Source organism: Giraffa tippelskirchi, chromosome X (genome assembly GCF_054371585.1).
Source record: "Giraffa tippelskirchi isolate mGirTip1 chromosome X, T2T-mGirTip1v1.2.pri, whole genome shotgun sequence".
In the NCBI taxonomy this organism is placed as follows: Eukaryota; Metazoa; Chordata; class Mammalia; order Artiodactyla; family Giraffidae; genus Giraffa; species Giraffa tippelskirchi.
The window spans coordinates 77,293,690-77,309,769 of NC_137289.1; the positions used below are offsets into that span (position 1 = coordinate 77,293,690).

Genomic DNA, 16,080 nt, shown 5'->3' on the forward strand with positions numbered 1-16,080 from the left:
TATTTTTAATAAAGACAATTATTTAGTATGTATTTTTTTCTACAAATAGCTTGAAAGCACTAAAATTTTACATTTTAAATATATCTTAAAAAAATCCCAGTCCTTTGAACTAATAGGTACCTTTAGGATTAGTTGTTGATCTCATGCTTTGTTTATACCTAGAATTAATATAGATATAACCCTCCAAATTGATATCAGTAAAACATGCATTTACCAAGGGACTTCACATATTTTCTCGATGAGTTTAAATTTTTTCATCAGGCACTTATGACTTTAGTATTTTTGTCTTTTTAGGAAAACCTATCCTTTTATAAACGCTTTCTAAGTAAAATGTATGCATTTTAATGGGTTACAAGGTAAGGGACAGGAAATCCCTAGGGAAAAAATTTTTCTTTTTTTACAATCATAGTTATTCAGCTATTAAATTCAGAGCTGCTACACATTTGGGAAAGGCAGTGAGAAGGTGACAGAGAGGAGGCAAGAGATAAATGTAACAGAAATAGTCACAGATTTCATAGTGAGAATATAGGTCCTTTTATGATTGTCTGAAAATGCTATAAATCCTGCTGGTTTGAAGACTTAGGGATTCAAAGATTAGCAACTTCCCCAACTTTGTCATTCATTAGGCTAGTTTGGTAACAGAAAGGACTCTAAATTTGTTTTTCTGTTGAAGGAACATTCAAAGACCCCCAAAGATAAAATTTCTTGATAAGAATTCTTTGGAAAATCTATTTTTTTTGACTGAAGGTTATATCTACCTTCAAATAGGGAATTATGTCATCAATTCTAGTGTGTGTGTGTGTGTGATATCCAGGATATCTATGCTGAGATCATACTCAGATTTGTGTAAGAACTAGAAATATCTCCTACTGATAGCTCTAAATTACCTACTTGCAATCCCTTTGGTAAATTTGAGAAAAAAAAAAAAACTAATTGCCTTAGGAAAATTTTAAAATGTGTAATATTTCAAGTTGATGAAATTTCTATTTTATAAGTAAAAACTCATTTTTTTTTCCTGCAGTAACTTCTTTCTTTTCTTATCTCTTAGTTTACCACTATTTTAAAGTGAAAAGTCTTCTTATGCAGCTACTTTGTGGACTGTGACCTTTCATATTTCCAATTTTCTATTGCAGTCTTCCTGCTAATGACTTATTCGATTGTACGTGAATATTGAGAGTGTTGAAATACAAAGGTTTATATTTATGCTCCAAATGGTGTGAAATCTATAATAAATAATGGATATGAAAGAAAGGAACTTTCTAGAATGCAAGTTTGCAAGTAAAATATTATGTAAGTTATATGGAATGGTTTAAAATGGATTCATTCTCTCTGTTTTAGAAGAGTGTAAATTCTACAGAAATTCCGTCTTCCTAATCTGAATTTCAGCACAATTTTAGTGGCTTTTTAGCCAGAGGAGAAGTGAGTTATTTATAGACTCACTATTCCACAACCTCCCCTGCCTCTGATATTTTGCTAGGTCTACATGTTCTACTTGAAAGAGATCTTCCCTTATTATTTTAATATAGAACTTATTGTGCTTTTTCTCAAAAGAACTGAAATCTCACTGTACTAAGAACTTGATCCCAATGTGTAAAGAACTTAAAAAGTTAAAACACCTAGGCCATATATAGGCTTTCCTGGTAGCTCAGCTGGTAAATAATTCACATGCAATGCAGGAAACCCCAGTTCAATTTCTGGGTTGGGAAGATTCCCTGAAGAAGGGATAGGCTACCCACTCCAGTATTCTTGGGCTTCCCTGGTAGCTCAGATGATAAAGAATCTGCCTGCAGTGCGGGAGACCTGGATTTGATCCCTGGGTTGGGAAGATCCCCTGGAGGAGGGCATGGCAATGCACTCCAGTATTCTTGCCTGGAGAATCCCATGGACAGAGGAGCCTGGTGGGCTACAGTTCATGAGGGTCACAAAGAGTCAGACATGACTGAGTGACTAAGCACAGCATATCTATATATCTATATCTATAGATATATATTGTGGGGTAAAAGAACAGGAAAACAAAGAACAAAGTATAGAAAAAGGAAAAGTTTGGAGACATTGAATTTCTAAAAAGTTGACTGAAAAATAATTTTATGAACACCAAGGATAGGTTACCCAAGTTCATCACCTTTCTTTTTTTCTATGTAGTATCACTTTATTAGTTCCAAACCCCAAATGCTCATCATATCAATTTTGACTGACCCATTTTTTCCCTCTCACCAATCAAACTTTCGGAATGAGAATCATTTATACTCTATATGCATTGGTCAATTTTGGATCCTGTAGCTGAATTTAGTAAAATTTAAATCAGTTATTGGGAACCCTTAGCTAATGAAATCTCTTTATTTTCAACATTTTAATATATAGTATTTCTTAACTATATACTTTCCTACTTTATTTGAATAGAGACTACTGAAAATAACTGAATGTTTACTTTTTGACTCAGAGTTTTACTGTGGAAATTAATTACTATACTGTGCTATAAAATAATAATGCTTATAACATGGTGAGGTATACGAGGTGATTTTCTCCTTTACTTAAGAACCCCAGACATTTAACAATTTCTCACATCAATTCTCTTATAATTTTCCTTCCTTCTTTTTAGCAAGTAATATTTAATGAAAATTCTTAGTTTTAGTGCTATCAAGGTGCTTCCAACAGCAATCACTATTACCAATGCCCCTCTTGTTTTGTTATTTCTAATATACTATAGATTAGGATACCAGGTTTGGTAAAATTATGTGTAAAATAAGATTAAGTGTTTTAAGATCAAGGATTTTCCTTTCAGTAAATGGGTCTTGTGACATCTATATTGGTTGCATTCTGAACAAGTGAGATTGTTAGATAGCTGAGTTTCATATTCATTTGATATTCTATTGCATTTTGCTTTTCATGGGTACATGATATAAATATCTAGTAAACTATTTAAGTAATTACATATGTGAACTATAAAACTATTAAAGTAAGCCATAAATTTGCTATGTAATATCACTTTTAAAATTCTTGTGTTAAGATAGATATTATGATGGGAAAATGATAGGTTATTTGTTTTCTTAGAAATCTTGCCCAGAGCTGCCCTCCAGATGTAGTAGATCTTGAGTTCAAATTTTATCAATTCACTATGCTTTCCCATTGAAAATTTTTAAATTTTAAAATTACAAAGCATCATGTTTCCTGTGTATATTCTTCTTATTTGAAAAGTCATAACACAGCGACTTATTTTGAGTATTTGTAATATTCACCTTTTTGAACCATAAATTGAAATTATACTTATTCACAAACATTTCTTTTTAAATATTACTCTTGAGTATATACTTTAAAATCTTTTAATTTTTTCCCCTACCTCCTTCTCTCGTGACATTTATATTCGTCTCTCTGCTTGTAATCCTCACTTCTACTCTTTAGTAAACTATTTAAGAGTGAGTTTTAAATTCCCACAGCCTCATGTGAAGCAAAATGGAGCGAGCACCTCTGTTTCTGAAACATTTTATTAGATAAGTACTAATTATAAAATTAAAATGACCTACAGAAATGGCCAACTCCATTTCAGGAGTTTCTTACCATAGTGAAAGGATAATGTTCGTTGAGGTCAAAATTAAATTGATTTTGATTCCTTGCTCTGCCAGTAACTGGTCAGGAGATCCTCCTACAAGCTACTTAATATTTCTGAATCTCAGTTTCTTAATGTATAAAACTAGAAAAATTATACCTAGCAGAGTAGCTTATATATAAACACATAATGGGAATTCAGTGTTAGCTTTTATTTATAGTTTTACAACATCTGATGCTGTATACAATATAAATATACATTGAAAATTGGATGATTTGTGCAGTCTTCAAAAATACATCCCATTAAATTAACCAAATACACCTAGCACCGTGTTTGTGCAAGGCTAGGTCATTTAATGTTTTCATTTATTTATTTTTTGAAGTTCTTAAATAGATTAATGTGTTTTAGTAGTTTATAAGATGATATGCATTTTAAAATAATTATAAATTTTAATGATTGTTTTATGGAGCATAATATTTATTGTACATTTTAAGAGGAATCATGATTCAGTGTAGTAATACTAAGATTGTTATAATACTTATATAAAAGTACATATTTTGTAATCAAATCCTAAATGCCAACCACTGGATTATTTTTATTGATTTTGTTTGTTTGTTTGTTTACACCTATGGCTGATTCTTGTTGACGTTTGACAGAAAACAACAAAATTGTGTAAAGCAATTATCCTTCAATTGAAAAATAAATTAGGTGGCCAAAAAAAGAAAGAAAAGCTAAAAGAAAACAAAAGTAATATATACTCAGTGTTTAAAATTCAGTAAGTAGATAAAAGCATAAAGAGGAAAATAGCTACCATAAATTAATGACAAACTGAAAAGTTTTTGCAACTTGTGACAAAGTGCTGCCAACTCTAGTAGAAAATTGCTCTTATAAATCAATGAAAAACAGCAAACACCCCAATATAAAAATTAGGTTTTTTTTTTAACCAGTATAGGTAATGTGTAAGTAATTCAATGAAAGTAACCATAGAAACTAAAATCTAAATAGCAATTATATACATTTTCTTAACTCCTGGGCTAATAGATACTACAAAAGGATAATGCAAAGTGTTGTTGAGGGGTAGAGAAACCAGTACTTTTATACATTGGAGGGTAATTTGAAAATGTCAAAAAGTCAAGCAATTTTTCAAGATGGCATTCTAATGGACCAATAGAACAACGATGCATGTACAATGGTGTATTTCAATATGGCTTATAATAGTGAATATTTCTAAAAGTAATCTAAATTCCTAGCAATATTAAATTAACCAAGTTATGATATATTCATAGAAGACACGCTCTTGCTACAGATTAATTGGCTGGATTTTGAGGAGAAGAACAATAATGCTATTCTATCAAAGTTTCTGGGGCTTCCCTGATAGCTCAGTTGGTAAATAATCCACCTGCAGTGCAGGAAACCCTGATTCGATTCCTGGGTTGGGAAGATCTGCTGGAGAATGGATAGACTGCCCACTCCAGTATTCTTGGGCTTCCCTTGTGGCTCAGCTGGTGAAGAAGCCACCTGTAATGCAGGACACCTGGGCTCAATCCCTAGGTTGGGGAGAGCCCTTGGAGAAGGGAAAGGTTACCCACTCCAGTATTCTGGCCTGGAGAATTCCATGGACTGTATAGTCCATGGGATCACAAAGAGTCAGACACAACAGAGCAACTTGCACAAACAATTCACATCAAAGTTTCTAGACATTTATTATGTGCTGGTTCCTGATGGTCTCTGACCTTATACTTTGCTTTTTCTTTTACTGTATATTTTTTCTTTTAAATTTGTATAGGCCTTGATTTTATGACAAATGAGAATATAATTTATCACATAGAAATTGATTTTCTTGTTTTTTTATTAAGAACTTTTCCATAATATATTTTTTTATCCTTCCAGACGTGGGTTGGCAATAAGAGAAGAAAAATGAGTAGTAAGAATTCTGAATCAGGAACAACAACAACAGGAACTGTTTCTGGTACTTCTTTGGCAGCTCCAGACGTTACAGTCAGAAATGTGGTTAATATTGCTTCATCCTCAAGTCAACAGTCTTCTTGGACATCGCCCAATAATGATGTCATCATAACTGGTATATACAGTCCAGCCAGTTCATCGAGTAGACAAGAGACAACCAAACATTCAAATATACAAATTACAGAAGCACATAAAATCCCTATTCAGAAAACAGCCAGTAAAAATGATACTGAGTTTCAGTTGCACATTCCTGTTCAAAGACAAGTAGCACACTGTAAAAATGCCTCTTTACTCTTAGGTGAAAAAACAATTATTTTGTCAAGACAGACAAGTGTGCTAAATGCTGGAAATTCTGTATACAATCACACAAAGAAAAACTATGGAAGCTCTTCAATGCAAGCCTCTGAGATGACGGTACCTCAAAAGTCATCTGTGTGCCACCGACCTTGCAAAATTGAACCAGTTGGAATTCAAAGATCATATAAGCCTGAACACACAGGTCTAGCATCACATAACTTATGTGGGCAAAAACAATCTGTTAGAGATCCTTACTGCAGAACACAAAATTTGGAAATCCGTGAAGTATTTTCACTGGCAGTTAGTGATTACCCGCAGAGAATTCTGGGAGGAAATGCCCCACAGAAGCCTCCTAATTCAACAGAAGGAACTTGTTTGTCCATTGCAATGGAGACTGGAGATGCTGATGATGAGTATGCCAGAGAGGAAGAATTGGCACTGATGGGAGCACAGATACCAAGCTACCCAAGATTTTATGAAAGTGGCAGTTCCCTTCGAGCTGAGAACCAAAGTACAACTTTACCTGGACAAGGAAGAAATATGCCAAATTCACAAATGGTGAATATTAGAGACTTGTCAGACAATGTACTGTATCAAAACAGAGAATACCATTTGACACCACGGACCTCATTACATACAGCATCTACTACAATGTACAGTAATACAAATCCATCACGAAGTAATTTTTCTTCACATTTCGCATCATCAAACCAATTGAGGTTATCACAAAACCAAAACAATTACCAGGTAATGTGTAAGTTTGTTTCATAAAAATTTTTTGGTATAAAAATTGTGTTGGTAATCAATTAGGCTTGAGACCTGGGTCACTTAACTCATATTTTGAAGTAATTTGATTTTTTTTTCTTGTAAATGGTGGTTTGGAGTCAACTCTTTCAAGAATTTTATACTTTCTTTGTCATGTTTAAAAATGGTGAGTCCTTTCTTTTCATGGAAGTTAATAATTGTTATAACATAGCAATCTTCTCCTGACATTTAAAATGATTTGGTCCAGGCAATAATAGCCTTATGGGAAGTATGGCATTTCTCATCACTAAAATAGGACTAAATTGGCTAGATGCATCCTCTTGAACATAGATTATTCTTGCTATGGTTTTTACTTGCAGTTTGGGAAGATGTCACTAGATGAGTGGTGCCTTCCCTGGGTACATAGCCAGGCAAGTCAATCATTGCTCTAGGTGACAATGGTTGACAAATCAGAGCCTGCAGTAACTCAGCCAAAGTTCTTTTTTTTTTGAGTAAATGCTTTATTAAAACATTAATTGCAGCATTAATCAAACTGTCTTTTTTTAAACATTTACTTTTTATTGTTTTAAATTTATTTGTTTTTAATTGGAGGATAAGTGCTTCACAATACTGTGTTGTTTTATAAGAAAGAGATAAGTTCAGAGTGAGAATTAAAACAATTTTAGACCTGTGCAAAAATAGGCATTATTTCTTTATTGTTTCACATATTCAGTTGTTTAGATATACTTCAAATAATCTCAACGGTGAGGTATAAACCTACCTCAGAATATCTCTTAAGGCCATAGATCTTCTCTCTGAAAAATCTGCTTCAGAGAATTTGAGTAGCAGGACAGGAATGTTTGCTATTTTTTATTGCTACTAACTAAACCCCTTAATTTTCAAACACAGTATTTTGTATCTGCATTTAAAATGCTTCCAGGCTATTCTCAACCAATATAAGGAATCAACTTCTTTTGACTCCTTTTATCTTATAGCACCCTGCTACAAAATGAAAAGAAATAAAAGAGTAGAGGAAGTATCCCTCTGGCACCTACCTCTAACAGAAGAGTACTCCATCATCAACATTAGTAGACATTTCTTATTAAGGATCTTTTCATTTTTCTGTTTGTTCTTTCCTAAGGCATGATTAAAGTAACATTGAACTATACCTGTAGGATCCTTCCCAAGGCCCCCTTTCATTCACCTAACTCTTTTGTACTTCTTTATCCCCTCAGTGTTGTTCCTAACAATCATAACAATAACATTTATGATTTGTTGAGGACCTTTCATGTACTAAGCACCATCAGTAAATTTATATACTTCATCTCATTTAATCTTCATGGCAGTCTGATCATATAAGCATTTTATCCACATTTTAATATCTTGTCTAGAATCATACAGCCAATACATGACAGAACCAAGATTCCACCTCAGAAATGCATCATGTGGGGTTTCTTTTTTCTACTTTACTATACAGCCTAACAATATAGAATATTCGGAGGCTTGAGAGTGCAGAGTTTAATTTTTAGTTTTTCTTACACTGATTGCTCCTATGGTTTTACATTTTTATAGTCTTTATCTTTTTTCCTGACTGAAACTTTAAAGAAATTAAGTTTATTTTATATGAAAGAAGCGTTTAAATGGAATAAAACTTAGCTACATTTTTTTTTTGAAAGTCTCTTTAAAGAAAGACAATCTGACATAAATTAGGACATGGATTTAAGACCAGACAGACCTGGATTCAAATCTAGGCTCTGCTACTTTCTACTTGTGTGCCCTCAGACAAGTGTCACAAACTCTGTGTGTAACAGTTTCTTCATTTGTACAATGCATTTAATAATACCTGTTTCACAGTAATGCTGTAAATGAAATGACAATCTGTGCAAGGCTCCTTGTACATTCCTGGCAAATAAACTTTCTTATACTTGTTACATCATGGTTGGAAAGTTAATGAACCTCTGCTAGTCCAGGTCTTCTTTACATTCCATTTCAAGTAGAATATTGCACAGCCCACAGTTATCACAGAGTGGTTGAGAAGGAGATCAGCTCTCAACCTCACCATAATCTATGTATTAAAAGCCCATATATTTCTATTTATATTATAATAGACCTCCTCTGACTTGACCTGAGACAGTATGGTAGACAGTGTTTGCAGAATTGAAGTATAATTGACACATTAGTTTTATGTCCCACCTTTATTTTAATTCATGGAGATCTTAGGGAACCAAGGCAGCCTGGGGAAGTGTAGTCCATGAAGATTAATGGCAGTCCATTTGGGCTCCTAGTACAAAAATATCATAGACAGGGTGACTTAAAACCCAACAAACATTTATTTCTCATAGTTCTGGAGTCTGGGAAGCCCCAGATCAAGGTGCTGGCTGATTTAGTGTCCGGTGAGTGCTTGCTTCCTAATTCATAGATGACTATCTTTTCACTGACTTCTCATGTGTTAGAAGTGCCAAGGGAGCTCTCTGGGGTCTCTTTTGTAAGGAAACTAATCCCATTCTTGAGGGCTCCATTCTCATGACTTAATCATCTCCCAAATGCCCCACTTCCCAAATGCCAGCACCTTAGGGATTAGATTTCAACATGTAAATTCAGCTGGGATAGAAACATTCAGCCCATGGTAGTTATCCTCCAAGATTTTGATGATGTTCTATTACCTACCTGTATTATTAGTAGATCAGGACTTAGAAAGATAAAACATATGACCATCTTGTCAACTTTCTAGCTATAAAAGTATAAGCAAGCAAGCAATTTTCTAAGTTTCTGACCTTGGGACTAAATGACAGAGATATCTGTCTCTTTTCTCTGTTGTGCCAAATATCTTCAAGCTGAGGTTCTATTCCTGGAGTATAGTCTAGTTCCAGGCTATATAGGTGCTACTGCTGCTGCTGCTGCTACTAAGTCGCTTCAGTCATGTCCAACTCTGTGCGACCCCGTAGATGGCAGCCCATCAGGCTCCGCCGTCCCTGGGATTCTCCAGGCAAGAATACTGGAGTGGGTTGCCATTTCCTTCTCCAGTGCATGAAAGGGAAAAGTGAAAGTGAAGTCGCTCAGTCGTGTCCGACTCTTAGCGGCCCCATGGACTGTAGCCTACCAGGCTCCTCTGTCTATGGGATTTTCCAGGCAAGAGTACTGGAGTAGGGTGTCATTGCCTTCTCCGCTATATAGGTGGCTGAATACAAATTGAGGAATACAAATTGAGGAAGCTGGGAAGTTGAAATCGGTTCTGCTTTAGAGTCACTGTGGAATACCACATTAAGAGTTGAAGTGATGATACGGAAACTGTCAAGAGGTAGCTATACCAGGATACTATAGCCCAGTTCTATTTCAGGCTGATCCCATTCCTTTGAGGCTAGATTGCAACCATGTGGGGCTCCAAGGTGCCATTCATTTTCCGTATTATGTTCATGCCAGTACACTTATTTTTCTTGAGTGCTATGTTGATAACAGATTAATAATGATGATAACCTGTGTGAAGATATTGGAAGACAAATGCTATGAATTCAGATTTGTTGCAATTATTATTGTTACTTAATAATTAACTGTCTTCTTAACTCTCATGGACATCATAGAAATTTAGAAGTAAATAGAGTTAGAGCATTTTGAGCTTTCTTTAGAAGGTACTAAATAAATACAGTATATCCCTAACAGTAGAAGTACTTTGATAGTATCCTCCAAATTTATTCAGTGTTTATAGGTTTAAGTGCATTTTAAAAATAAACAAATAAAAATTTAATGATTGTATAAACTTTAAACATCATTTCTAAACCAGTACAAATGGTATTTTGATCTGAGGAAAGGGAGTGCCAGTAAGATTGAATGACTTTGCTAAAATAACTCTCAGGCAATATTCAACATTTAAAAAGTAATAGTAATCTGTGTTGAATAGACGTAGTTAGCATATTTAGTTGCTAAGTTGTGTCTGACTCTTTTGCAACCTCATGGACTGTAGCCCATCAGGCTCCTCTGTCCAGGGTTTTTCCAAGCAAGAATACTGGAGTGGGTTGCTATTTCCTTCTTCTGGCAATCTTCCCGACCCAGGAATCGAATTCATGTCTCCTGCATTGCAGGCAGATTCTTTACTGACTGAGCCACTAGGGAAGCCCTTGTATAGCATGGATAATTTAAAATGACTTTATTGAGATATAATTCACATAGTACAATGGTCACACATCGAAAGTGTACAATTAAATAATTTTTAATATATTCACAGATGTGTTCAAGCAGTATCAATCTAATTTTAGAACATTTCATTACTTCAAAAATAAACTACATACTCATTAGCACACCAAATCTCCCATCCCAGCACTAGACAATCATCAATATTTCTCTCTCTATGGATGTACCTATTCTGAATATTATTATAAATGGAATAATGCAATATGATGGATTTTTGTAACTGGCTTCTTTCAGGTAGCATAATGTTTTCAAGGTCCATTTTATAGTATATATCAATAATTCATTCTTTTACATTGCTCTATGATATTCCATTGTGCATATATAGCATTGATTGTTTATCCATTCATTAGTTGATGAACATTTGGTTTGTTTCCACATTGTCTATTATGAATAGTGCTGCTATGATCATTTATATACAAATTTCTGTGTGGAAATATTTTTTCATATCTCTTGGCTATATATCTTGGAGTACATTTCTAGTTCATATTGTGATTCTATGCTTAAAGTTTTGAGGAAATACTGAAAATTTTTTTTCTGAAATGGTTGTATCACTTTACAATCCAACCATCAGTGTAAAAGGATTCCAATTTCTCCACATCCTGACAAACACTTGTCACATCAGTGATTTTGATTATAGCCACTGTAATGGAAGTCTTGGTCTGCATTTCTCTAAGAAGCTAACAGTTTTAACTCTCTTTTAATGTGTTTATTGGCCATTCAAATATCTTATATGGAGAAATGCCTCTTCAGAGAATTTAGCCATTTTGTAAATGTTTGTTTGTTCTTTGAGTTGTAAGTGTTCAGTTCATATTCTCTATACTAATCTTTATCAGATATATGACTTACAAATATTTTATCCCACTTCATACACTATCTTTTCACTTTCACGGGGACATTGTTTAAACACAAATGTTTTAAATTTTGATCAAGTCCAATTTATCTGTTTTTTTTCCTGTTGTTTCTTGTGCTTTTGGTGTTGTATCTAAGAAGCTATTACCTCAGCTGAAGTAACAAACACTGACTCATATATTTTCTTTTAAGAATTCTGTACTTGTATCTCTAACATATAGATGGTTCATCTTTTTTGAGGTTTTTTTATGCATATTATGAGGTAGGACACTTTTTCTTGATTATATAGCATATGAATATCCAACTGTCCCATCACCATTTATTTAAAAGGCTATACTTTCCCCATTAAATGGTCTTGTCATCCTTCTTGAAATCAATTGATTATATGGAAGGCTTTATTTCTGGACTCTCAGTTCTATTGTTCTGAGACTATATATACATATATATATGTATATATATATTTCTTCTTATGCTGATACAACACTAGTTGAATTGTTATACCTTTGTAGGAAGTTTTGAAATTGGGACATGTGAATCCTTAAAATGTCTTCTACTCTATCTAAATTATTTTAGCTATTCTAGGTCCCTTAAATTTGCACATGAGTTTTCAGATTAGCTTATCACTTTATGAAAAAAACAGATGGAATTTTGATAGTCATCATGCTGACCTGTGGATAAATTTGGGGAATATTCTTGTATTAATAATACTGTGTCTTCTGATCCATGAACATGATATGCCTTTATACTTGTTAGATCTTCTTTAATTTCTTTTAACAGTGTGTTGTACTTTTCAGTCAAGTCTTGCCCTTATTGTTTTAAATTTATATATAAGTATATAACTTTTAATGTTATTTTAAATGAAATTTCTTAATTTAATTGTTGGATTTGAATGATTGAATTTTGTACATTGATCTTGTATCCTGAAAAAGTACTGGACTAATCTATTAGTAAATACTAGTGTATTTCTTAAGGTTTTATTTATATAAAATCATGCCATCTATTAGCACAGATAGTTTTACTTGTGTAAAACCTTACTGCATTTTATTTCTTTTTATTGGCTAATTGCTAGAACCTTCAATACAATGCTGAATAGAAGCAGTAAGACATCTTTATAGTCTTGATCTTAAATGGAAAACAATCAATGTCTAACAAATATGATGTTATCTGTGGGGATTTTGTAGATGGTCTTTATCAGGATGATAAAGAATAAAAGTCCCCTTTTATTTCTGGTTTGTTGAGTACTTTTATCATGAATATGGGTTGGACTTTTGTCAAATGCTATTTCTGTATCTAATGGTTCACGTGCATTTTTCTATTTATTTTGTTAACATGGCATATTGCATTTTTTTCTTTTCATTTTCTTTTTGGTATTTATTTTGCATATCTTTTTTCAGTTTTACTAAGACATAATTAACATACAGTACTATGTAAATTTAAGGTGTTCAGCATAATGATTTTATTCACATGAAATGATTACTAAGCAATTCAGTATTTATTACTAAGCAATAAGTTTAGTTAATATCCATTATCTAATGTGTATTTTTTAAAAAAAGAAAAAAATATTTCTTTCCTTGTGACAAGAATTTTTGGGAACTACTATCTTAACAGTTTTCAAATATTCAAGGCAACAGCAGTGTTAACTATAGTCACAATGCTGTACATTACATTCCTAGCACTTTTTTATCCTATAAGTGGAAATTTGTACCTTTGATCACCTTCATCCAATTCCCACTCCCCAGTTCCCTGCCTCTGGTAAGTACAAATCAGATATCCTTTCTATGAGGTTGAGTTTTTTTAATCTATTTGTTTTAGATTCCACATATAAGTGAGATCATTTATCAGTGGTCTCTCTCCAATTTATTTCATGTAGCATAATGCCCTTGAGGTCCACTCATGTTATTGTGAATAGCTGAATTTCATCTTGTTTATGGCTGAATAATATTTCATTCTCCATATATTTTACAGCTTCTTTATCTATTAATCTGTTGATGGGCACTTAGGTTGTTTCCATGTTTTGACTATTTTAAATAATGTTGCTATGAATATCAGTGTGCATATCTCTTTTTTTTTAAATAAATTTATTTATTTTAGTTGGGAGCTAATTACTTTACAATATTGTAGTGGTTTTTACCATACATTGACATGAATCAGCCATGGGTTTACATGTGTTCCCCATCCAGAACCCCCCTCCCACCTCCCTCCCCATCCCATCCCTCTGGGTCATCCCATTGCCCCAGCCCTGAGTATTTGTCTCATGCATCGAACCTGCAATGGTGTTCTGTTTCACATATGGTAATATACATGTTTCAATGCTATTCTCCCAGAACGTCCCACCCTCACCTTCTCCCTCAGAGTCCATAAGACTGTTCTATGCATCTGTGTCTCTTATTCTGTCTCGCATATAGGATTATCATTACCATCTTTCAAATTCCATATATATGCATTAGTATGCTGTATTGGTGTTTTTCTTTCTGGCTTACTTCACTCTGTAAAATGGGCCCCAGTTACATCCAACTCAATAGAACTGATTCAAATGTATTTTTTTTAATGGCTGAGTAATATTCCATTGTGTATATGTACCACAGCTTCCTTATCCATTCGTCTGCTGATGGGCATCTAGGTTGCTTCCATGTCCTGGCTATTGCAAACAGTGCTGCGATGAACATTGGGGTATACGCGTCTCTTTCAATTGTGGTTTCCTCGGTGTGTATGCCCAGCAGTGGGATTGCTGGGTCATATGGCAGTTCTATTCCCAGTTTTTTAAGGAATCTCCACACTCTTCTCCATAGTGGCTGTACTAGTTTGCATTCCCACCAACAGTGTAAGAGGGTTCCCTTTTCTCCACACCCTCTCCAGCATTTATTGCTTGTAGACTTTTGAATAGCAGCCATTCTGAATGGCCTGAAATGGTACCTCACTGTGGTTTTGATTTGCATTTCTCTAATAATGAGTGATGTTGAGCATCTTTTCATGTGTTTGTTAGCCATCTGTATGTCTTCTTTGGAGAAATGTCTGTTTAGTTCTTTGGCCCATTTTTCGATTGGGTCATTTATTTTTCTGGAATTCAGCTGCAGGAGTTGCTTGTATATTTTTGAGATTAACTGTTTGTCTGTTGCTTCGTTTGCTAATATTTTCTCCCATTCTGAAGGCTGTGTTTTCACCTTGCTTATAGTTTCCTTTGTTGTGCAAAAGCTTTTAATTTTAATTAGGTCCCATTTGTTTATTTTTGCTTTTATTTCCAATATTCTGGGAGGTGGGTCATGGAGGATCCTGCTGTGATTTATGTCAGTGAGTGTTTTGCTTATGTTTTCCTCTAGGAGTTTTATAGTTTCTGGTCTTACGTTTAGATCTCTAATCCATTTTGAGTTTATTTTTGTGTATGGTGTTAGAAAGTGTTCTAGTTTCATTCTTTTACAAGTGGTTGACCAGTTTTCCCAACACCACTTGTTAAAGAGATTGTCTTTTCTCCATTGTATATTCTTGCCTCCTTTGTCGAAGATAAGGTGTCCATAGGTGCGTGGATTTATCTCTGGACTTTCTATTTTGTTCCATTGCATCTGAAACTATCACAACATGGTTAATCAGCTATACCTCAATACATAACAAGAAGTTTTTTTCTCTTTTCTTTTTAAAAAATCTTTTTATTTTGTATTGGGGTATAGCTGATTAACCATGTTGTGATAGTTTCAGATGAATGCAAAGAGATTCAGCCATGCATATACATGTTTCCATGCCCCCTAAACTCCCCTCCCATCCAGGCTGCCAAAAATAATCGAGCAAAGTTTCACGTATTGTACAGTAAGTCCTTGTCTCCATTAGATATATTCCCAGAGGTGAAATTGATTGATTATATGGCAGTTTTATTTTTAAATTATTGAGGATGCTGCATACTGTTTTGTGTAATGCCAGTACCAATTTATAATCCCACCAAGAGTATGCAAGTTTTCCCTTCTATCCACATCTTGGACAGCATTTTTTATCTTGTCTTCTTTGATGATAGGCATTGTAACAAGCATGAGGTGAAATCTCATGGTGATATTAATTTGCACTTACCTTATGATTAGTGATGCTGAGCACATTTCATATAGCTGCTGGCTATTCATCTATCTTCTTTGGAAAATGTCTATTTAGGTCCTTTGCCCATTTTTAACTGGATTATTGTTTTTTGCTTTTAAGTTGATGAGTTTTTAAAATATATTTTGAATATTAACCCCTAACCAGACACATGGTTTGAAAATACTTTTTCTAATTCCATAGGTTGTCCTTATATTTTATCAGCCATTTCTTTTTGCTGTGCAGAAGCATTTTAGTTAATGTAGTTCTGCTTGTTTATTTTTTATTTTGTTGCTTGTGCTTTAGGTGTCATATACAAAAACTCATTGCCAAGATCCATGTCGAGGAGATTTTTTTCCTATTTTCTTCTAGGAGTCTTACAATCGCTAGTCTTTAATTCATTCTGACTTAATTTTGTGGGTGATGTGAAATAAGGGTTTAGT

General features: G+C 33.9%; 1 protein-coding gene across 6 annotated transcripts in view; it reads left to right on the forward strand.

The window, feature by feature from the left end:
* Positions 1-16,080, forward strand: part of HDX (highly divergent homeobox) — a 238,643-nt gene that overhangs the window by 30,383 nt on the left and 192,180 nt on the right. For all 6 annotated transcript variants that reach the window (XR_014076006.1, XM_081566549.1, XM_081566548.1 and 3 more), the window contains one exon: positions 5,435-6,553. Coding sequence is in view for 5 of the 6 variants with exons in the window: in XM_081566549.1 (XP_081422675.1) it covers positions 5,435-6,553 (1,119 nt within the window). In the remaining variant the exon portion in view is untranslated. The remainder of the gene's footprint in view (positions 1-5,434; positions 6,554-16,080) is intronic.